Source organism: Prunus persica, chromosome G4, assembly GCF_000346465.2.
Source record: "Prunus persica cultivar Lovell chromosome G4, Prunus_persica_NCBIv2, whole genome shotgun sequence".
Taxonomy (NCBI): Eukaryota; Viridiplantae; Streptophyta; class Magnoliopsida; order Rosales; family Rosaceae; genus Prunus; species Prunus persica.
Genome location: NC_034012.1, coordinates 7,687,895 through 7,697,097, shown reverse-complemented (window position 1 = coordinate 7,697,097; position 9,203 = coordinate 7,687,895). Strand labels below are relative to the sequence as shown.

The 9,203-nt window shown below is 34.6% G+C and overlaps 1 protein-coding gene across 1 annotated transcript; it reads left to right on the top strand.

Moving 5' to 3' along the window:
* Nucleotides 1-3,895, top strand: LOC18781464 (LOB domain-containing protein 4). The gene is made up of 2 exons (XM_007212083.2): nucleotides 1-642; nucleotides 3,267-3,895. Exons 1-2 carry the CDS (start codon nucleotides 466-468, stop codon nucleotides 3,624-3,626), a joined length of 537 nt encoding a protein of 178 aa, XP_007212145.1. The 5' UTR covers nucleotides 1-465; the 3' UTR covers nucleotides 3,627-3,895.

The following is a 9,203-nucleotide window of genomic DNA, read 5'->3' as shown; positions in this document are numbered from 1 at the left end:
ATATAATTACTTTTATTAATTTGAAATATAAATTGAATCTGTTGGAATCCAGTATGAGTTTCCCACATTAATATGTGAAGAATTTATATTCTCTATATAAAAGCTTTTATATACGAGGCGGGAAAAAGAAGAAGAAAAAAAAAGAGGGGGGGAGACAAAATATATTATTGTTGTGGGGCTAAAGATCTTATCAAAAACGATGTTTTGTCCAACAAAATCTAGGGGTTCGTCTTTTATGGGACCCCCCAAAGATTTTCTGTCACTTAGCACTTGTCTATATAACCCCCACCACGCCTTCACCTCAAGCCCCCTTACCTCCCTCTCTCTCTCTCTCTCTCTCAACACCCTGCAAATTAAATTTGGCCAATTATATACCTTATTTTCTTTCAATTTTTCGGTAAATAGCTCCCTGAAATTGTAATTAAGCTCTTAGCTTTTGAAAGAACAAAAAACAGAGCTGGGAAAATGAAGGAGAGTGGTAGAAAACAAGGTGCTATGTCTCCATGCGCAGCATGCAAGCTTCTGAGAAGGAGATGTGCGCAGGATTGCGTGTTTGCTCCTTATTTTCCAGCTGACGAGCCCCAGAAGTTTGCCAGTGTGCACAAGGTTTTTGGTGCCAGCAATGTCAACAAGATGCTACAGGTTCATTTCTGTCACTATGCACCTCTCTCTCTCTCTCTAACATTATTCTTTAGGGTTCTGTTATTACTACATACATACATCACATGTTATGTTGTCAAATTTTCAAAATAAACAGCGTGCATTCAAAGTATGACAGTCTACCTAAAAGTATGCTCAATACACCGTCTAATTAAAAATATGGCAATATAATATATTAAATTATCATGTGAAATAATATTTATATTGTTTTATATATAAGTCCTTTTCAAAATATAAATATCGGAATTGTGGCTTTGAGTAGTTAAAAACTTCTCAAATATTCAACTACTCAAATAACCAAGCATATACTTACCCCAATCTATCCTTTTATGAACATTATTTGAGAATGCTTTGAGGACTACTCCTTGTTTCTTTTTTTGGAGTGATTATAGAATACTACGTTAGTATAATTACGTGGTACATTTTGTACACATGTTATAATATAAGTGGATTTATTTATTGATACTATTCCCTAAAAGAGGAGAAAATAAACATTGTCGTCCACTCATATTATAACACGCGTACAAAATATACCACGTAACCATACTATCATAGTATTTTATAATTTCTTCTTTTGTTGACCGTCAACTTCAAATAAAATAAGTGACTTGAGAGGGATATTGCAACATTTCCTTTTGATTAATTTCCTGTTCTTGTCATCACAACTGTTGTAGCATGTGGGGTGACTATGAGGATTAAACTTTAGCAAATAGACCCAAAAAGCTTAAGATAGAGAAAGGTTATTAGTTTATTGGTTTTGGGAGGAAAAAAAATCTTTGAGTTGTTAGCTATACATTAACTAAGTTTGTATAATGAGGTGGTTGCTTCTAGCTACCATCTCCAAAAGATGCAAGGCACTTTGATATTCTATTTGGCTTTCTTTTGTTGAGATCTTATAATGATGAAACCCATTATAGGTAATTAGCAAGAGGAAAAAGCATGCATCTTTCTTTTCTTTCACTCAAAATGAAGGCCATGCATGCTAGAAGGATCATTATTGTATATGCCATCTATACATTTTCCCACTAATTCTAAAGTTTTATGCATGCAAATGAATATTGAGTTCAAAAAATTGTGGATAGAACTACACATGTATGTTTTTTTTTTTTTTTGTTCCTCATTAGGCAGAATAAACTTTTTAGGGTTCTTTTGCTATTCTTGCTATGCCTTTGTGAATCTTTTTGAAAGAATTTGATACTTTGTTACTATTTTAGGAAGAAAATATTCAAAAAAGCTGAAAAGTGTTCTTCCATTTCTTCCCGCACCTTTACTTCAGTTATAGTAGTTAAATACAGTTGAAGACCACCGGTCGTTGATAAGAATATTGCTCATCCTTCTTTTAAAAAAGTGGTTTATGTATATCAAATTACTGATTCATTTGTACTTAAATGAAAGAAAATCAGGGGTTAATTGTAATCGGAATGTTAATTACTTCTCGATCAAGTTACGTATACACGAGTATAAAGGCTAAGGGAATTGAATGATTTCCGACGAATTTAGTTATGATCTCGTGTTTATCTTCAACTTTTATGATCATTAAGTTGCTTTTTTTCTTCTGGAAATGAGGCTGATTAAGGTTTTGGTCCTCAAATTCGAAACCTTTATGAACACTTAGAAAAAGAAAGTCGGATGTCTGCTTATGCATTCTCTTTGCCTTTTGCTTTTATGATTATGGGTTACAATGTTGATATAAAGACAAAGCGGGTTTATATATAAGTCCAAAAAAATGTTGATCCCAAGTAAGCAAATAAAAAGTTCTTGAATATTTGTAATATTTCAATAAATTTAGCAAAATAAATATGACAACATCATGACATCAAAATGACACACACACACATATATATATATATATAATAATATGATGGCCATCTTGTAAATTCCAATTCTTTCAATTAGTTAGATTAGATGCATGTTTTTGTTTTCAGTAAAAGAGATTTATTATTTATTTTTATATTTAAATACTCGTGCTTAATTTCTTTCTCTTTTCCTTTCTAATCTCTCGTTATTAATTTGAAGTTGGCAACGTTGATGTCAATCAATTAATGTTGACAATTGCCAAACCAAAAGCCTCGATGAGGAGAGGAATCAAAATGTGGAAGATTGGAAAGCTTATTCCATGCATGAACCTATATCAAACATCATATTCACACATCATATAAAAGGCACCAAGCTAAGTAAGATATAAGATGGGTGGCCCTACTAATTGCATAACGAGGCTATCTCGGAGTACTGGTCGAAATTTTTATTGAAGTTAAATGGTTAAGTTTGAGAAAATATCAATAATAAAAAGAGAATAAATTATATACGTACGTTTCGAGAAGTAGAATTATTATTATTATTATTTTATCTATATGAAACAGAATTGTTGATTATGATGCATTTGGAGTGGGAAAATAGCTCCACCACTTTGGTTGGTGTCTTTTGTTGAAATTCTTCTACATCTTGATGCTCATAATTAAGATAACTTTTGATTTTTCTTTTTGCCAACTTTGTTTTTCCCAAGAAAATTAAAGCAAATTCTTCTTCTTCTTTTTTCTTAATTTTCTCAAGTGCTTTATCAAGATTAAGTTTCATTGACATAATAATTAATGGATATAATTAACTAGGAATTACCAGAGCACCAGCGCAGTGATGCAGTGAGCTCCATGGTGTACGAAGCAAATGCCAGAGTGAGGGATCCGGTGTATGGCTGTGTAGGAGCAATCTCATCTTTACAACAACAAATCGATGCCCTCCAAACCCAATTGGCCATTGCTCAAGCTGAGGTGGTGCACATGAGAATGGGCCAATTCTCAACTTCATCAACAACATCCAATGCTGCCACCACCACCACTTGTTCACCTGATCAAAAATCAACGGCTCCTAATCATTCTCATCATCATAATCATCAGACCACCAAATCCTTTTTTACCATGGACATGGTGGTTGATCAGGCCAATATGGGAGAGTCTTTGTGGTCATGTTAGCTACCTACCTTAATTTGCATGCTAGCTACCACTTTAATTATTATATATCTGTTGTTTTCTAATACGTAATTAGTACATGGGCTTGCTTTAGTGTCTGCCTCTTTAATTATTACCTTTTTTAAATTTTCCTTTTACTTTCATAGTGCATCTCCCTGTCTCTCTACTTGACCAGGGATGATGAGATGATTAATGAATTAACCATATTGTAAATGCGTACTAATTACTTTTTGCAAGTATATATGACATTAATTATAATATTGTTACTATGAGCTGCTTGCTTGATTTCCCTTTTTTATTCAACACTACTTTGTATTAATTTGATTATTCTCTCTAAATTATTTCAGCTTCTCGTCTAGCTCAAGTCACTGGGAAAGTTTTATCAATATCTGCTATATTGTTATTGGAATAGCTTCTTTTACAGTTCGTGTCTTTTGTCTCAAATTTTTTAATTATTCTCTGCAGAAACCTCCTCAAAACATTTCTTTCAAAAGAAAAAGGAAAAAAAAAAGGGAGAGAGAGAGATTTATTCTAGTCATGTCATACTCAATTCCTACACATATATCATCAATCACCACCACCACCTTATGCTTTGGCCGTATGGAAAGAATAGAAATGAAGCTGTAGATGATGGTTTTTCTTATTATTATTTATTGACAAAAAAAAGTTTGCTGGTTATTATAGTAAATTCACTACAGATATATATATATATGCCATGCTCTGTACCTGCTGCAGCATCTAGAAATTAATTAATTAATTATATTACCCGACAGTTTATAAACTAATTAATCATCCTGTTTAATATTAGTAAGCATGCAAAACATTATTGTCTTTTCTGATGTGAGTTTGTGTGTGTATATATGTAGTTGGTTTCTATTGCGGGAATCTTATAGGAGCATCCCCACCCCTGATAAATTTGAGATGAGATGACTAGAGCTCTCTTTATTTCATTGTCGAAACCAAATATGTTAGTTAAACGACCCACTTCATCTGCCCCACTCCCTAAAATTATAAATTTTAATACATAGTGTGAAAAGAACATCACAACTACATCTCCACATGAAGAGACAGAAAAAGGAAGTCGTGGGAGCACAAAATCTCCACACTAACACTATAGTAGATCCACATTAGGGCCGGAGAACGCGATTGCCCCTACTCCCCATTGTCTCTCTGTAAATGAAATTACCCGATGTTCTCGTTGATTATATATGGCTATCATGAGGCAAGATGTTCAACAAAATACCTCGAAGAGGTTGGCTAAGGGCAACTGCGCAAAGTGGCATGTAGCCTTTACCTTGCCCCTGCAAAGAAAAGTTTCTGAATCCGCCACTGTATGTATACATCGATATGTATACACACACGGATTATACATCACAAGATGTGCATGAATTTCAATTTTCAATTTTCAATATTGACATCAAAGTCACAATTTGAGCAAGAATATCAGGCCCGATGTATCTAGGTGGGTTTAAGCCTCAAATCATCATCAGGCGACCTTAAGATTACATGTGGCCCAACTCTACTCAGCCCATGTCCAAGTCCAGTTAGCTGCTAGTTTAACAAATTCTTGTAATTTACTTTTTTGGAATGAACTGCCACTTTTTGGTGAAGTTTTTGCTGTTATTGATGGCAAATTGAAAAAAATGTACACCTTTGACAGCCTTGTTATATGCACAATCTAATATGTGGTTATTAATTAAGATCCTCCTCGTATACACAGTCTCCATATTAATCATGAGGCTTTAGAAACAAAGCCTTCACTCACTTGAATCAAGTGACTTGATCAGTCTAAAACAGAGCGCACACACAATTTTGCCCAATTCATTGTTATTTTCAATCCATAAGGGGAACCAACCATTATATATGCATTAGGGCACGATCATACATATTTTAAGAACGTAAAATTTAGCACGGGATTTGTAGCTTAAGTAGTTAAGAGTAGTTAATTCTGCACCCAAAATCGTGTATTTGAATCTCCCTTCCCTAATATTGCTCGTAAAATTTTAGGGTATTTCTCCAACCAAACAAACTTGAAGAATATATCAAATTGACTTAATTTCCAAGGAACTGTACAGCCTTACATTTCACATATTCATCAAACCCCATTAATCCCTCCTAGACCAACACCCTCTAAGAGTCCAAGAGGCTGTGCACTCAGTAATAATTAGGCAAGTTGGGGTTTGAGGGGACAAAATAATGACAAACATGGAAAATATGCACTCATCAAGATTAGACATCTTTCATAGACTAGCGCTGATCACTTGAAAATAAATAAGTATGAGCATATTTATTGGCTAATTACTTATATTTTATATATATATATATATATATATATATATATCCTAGTGCAATTTTCTTTTCCACCTTCTAGTGCTGGACTTTGTTGTTACATTTGCTATAATTGGGACATCAAAATCATATACTTGGAATCCATACTTGACTAAACACAGTTGAAACTTGAAACACAAAATTCAAGGCTCTCATGTAGCATCACAGCCTCACCGAAAGAAGCAATGAAAAAGCATCACATGAAGTATATATTTCTATCATTTCATGATTGATTGGAAATAGCAAAATAGTACTATCTCTGTTTCACACAAGTGTTTCTCCTCATGTAGCCTCACCAGAAGAAGTAACAGAAAAGCCTCATCACCTGCAGTAATTTCTATCATTTGCCTCCACAAATTATGCATGAACTTGTGGTCTTCAAACTCAGATTCTGTAGTTTTAGCTAGCGCACACACACACACAAATTTGGTCAACCAATACATTGTTCCCTAGCAATCCCATGGGGCCTGAGCTTGCAGTTGTTGCAATTGTGGCCTCTTGCCAGTCTTGTGGGTCATCCATGGTGGCTGGCTGGGTTGTCCATGATCACCGACATATCTTACTCGATGATAATGAGATTGAACTCAGTCTGGACTTGATCCAGGGAACCCCACTGAAATAGTAGTTTAGCTTTATCGATTCCATTGATTCTATTGGCTTGAACCCACTAACACTACTGTTTACCCTTTCCTCCCCTTCAAAGGGCAGGCAATGATTTTGATCCATTTTCATTTATAGTGCTTGATTTGGATTTCTTTGCTCTTGTCATTTTCAGAGCTAGGCACATCTGAGGAAAATAAACACTCCAATAGTTCCATATATCACATATGTAATTGTTGTCTATGCACAATACAGCTCCGATTAGAGTGTTAAAATACTTGTGGCCTAACCAAACACGCAAATTGTGATACCACGTCCAATTCAAAATCAATTAGTAATGGATGAAAATCGAAGAGTCTCAAGACTTACGTTATATATATTTTGTGATGACAAATTAAAAATGCACCTAAAGGGAACCACTACTCCTCCAAAAGGAGGGTCATGTTTCCACCCAAATAGTCATGTTTGCATCCAATTGTTTGCTCAAAAAAGTACTGTTAATGTGAATATATTAATTGTCACTAGGTTTAAGCCCCAGTGAAAGTCATATTGCAATGGGGTCACCTTATGAACATGATAATGTTTCAGAGACTTTGGGGCTAGTATAGTAGTGCTTTCTTACGATTGTGAGAATGCTTGCTTGTGACACTCCATTTTCCCCTTTTTTTTTTTTTTTTTAAATTTCTATCTTTTTACTTATCCCCAATTCCTTTTTTAGAGAAAGATGTGAAGTGTGAACAAAGTAGCTGAAAAGACTCAATTTATTTCCTGTTGCCTTGTCATAGACTTTAAATTCATTAGGAAACTCTACCTAATTAATATTGAATAGAAAACACATATATGAGTTTAGCCATGTTGACTAGAACAGATGTGCTTCCCACTCTATATCTGAGTTCGAAATTCTCTCCCTGTAATTTAGATTAAACTAATTAGAATATCGTTTCTATAAAAAAAATTGAATAAATAACAAAACTAAACAAAACAAAGAAAAAGAAAAAAGAGTTCCAAAGGAGTTGGCCCTCCTCTTTCCTTCCCTTGTTTGACTTCCCTGCCTTTAGATACCGGGGCCAAAGCATTCATCACTTCAAGTCAACCCATATCTATGAAGGGTACCTTTTCAATTTAGTTATTTTTCTGATCTCTTTTGCTGGAAAAATGTTTTCCAGCCCACTTTGGAGTAAGGGGGAGAGATAGAGAACGAGAAGAGTCCAAAAAGTACAAAATCTTTGTTTTCAAGATTCAAAATAAAAATTATAGAGAGTCTGTTGATGAGTCTTTACTTGTTTCCGAGGTATCCATTCTTTTTTTACTATAATACCTTGTTTTGACTGTATCATACTATATATGTATAATTTGATAACCCAATAAATCACTTTTTTTGTCTGGTTCGAACAGAATTTAAATCTTTTTTTTTTTTTTTGGGGGATGCGTTGATATTCTTCCTTTTTTTCATTTTAGTTATTGATATGAGAAAGGGGAAGAAGCTTAGAGATACAATCAAAACTCTGTAACTAATCCCTGCCCTACCCCTCCCTTCTTTTTTTCTTATGTTTTTTAAGAATATATATCCAAGATGGGACACGTGTGCAAGCAGTTGTGGCGGGTTACTGATAGGTGCAGCATGGCCCCAGACTTCATGGGCGAGTTTTGAGACGTAGGGAGGCGTCAGCAAGGCCATGAGTAGTTACTTGAGCAAGTTGCATGCATGAGATGGCAAAATATGGTGCTGCCAGCAAATCCTAACGGTTGGGGGTGTCAACCGCATGCTTATGTGTTGGCTGCTGAGTGGTGCAGCAAAGCATAGCAGTTGGGGTTGTCCTCTGCACGTTTTATGAGAATTAATAGAAGGTTTTTGGGGTGAGTTACAGTAAACTTTGTGTTTGTTTACTTGATAGCGCAAGTTTTTTTGAGCGTGTGAGAGTTGTCACTTGTTCCTCTGCGTAAAAGAGAGCCTGAAGTATGAAGAGGTGTGTGTGGGATGATCTTAGAAGGTGTCTAAGGGCTGAGCAAGGCAGAAAAATTAAAGAAGTTTAGCAGGTTAACAAATTATTTAGGTGGGTTGAAATCCATTTCACAATTTGTTTAACAAATTATTATACATTTCACATGTTTAAGAGAATACATAATTCAAAATTGAGATGAGAATTAGAATGATGAGAAGATCGACTTTGGCTAAGGGTTTTTATTTGGGTGGGTTGAAATTCATTTCACAACTTGTTTAACAAATTATTACACATTTCACATGTTTAAGAGGATACATAATTTAAAATCGAGATGAGAATGATGAGGAGATCGACTTTGGCAAAGGGTTTTTATTTGGGTGGGTTGAAATTCATTTCACAACTTGTTTTACAAATTATTATACATTTCACATGTTTAAGAGAATACATAATTCAAAATCGAGATGAGAATTAGAATGATGAGGAGATCGACTTTGGCTAAGGATTTTTATTTGGGTGGGTTGAAATTCACAACCTAAGGTGCATGATGGAATAGAACATAATGTCAATATATGCAGCCACAGATCTATTATTAATAATGAAAATTAAAAATTAAATAGTAAACATTTCTAGTAGGTCATTTCACGGGTTGACGGGGTTGATCATAAACCACTGTTAATTAGACGTGTCGTGGCAAGTTGATCCGAATTTG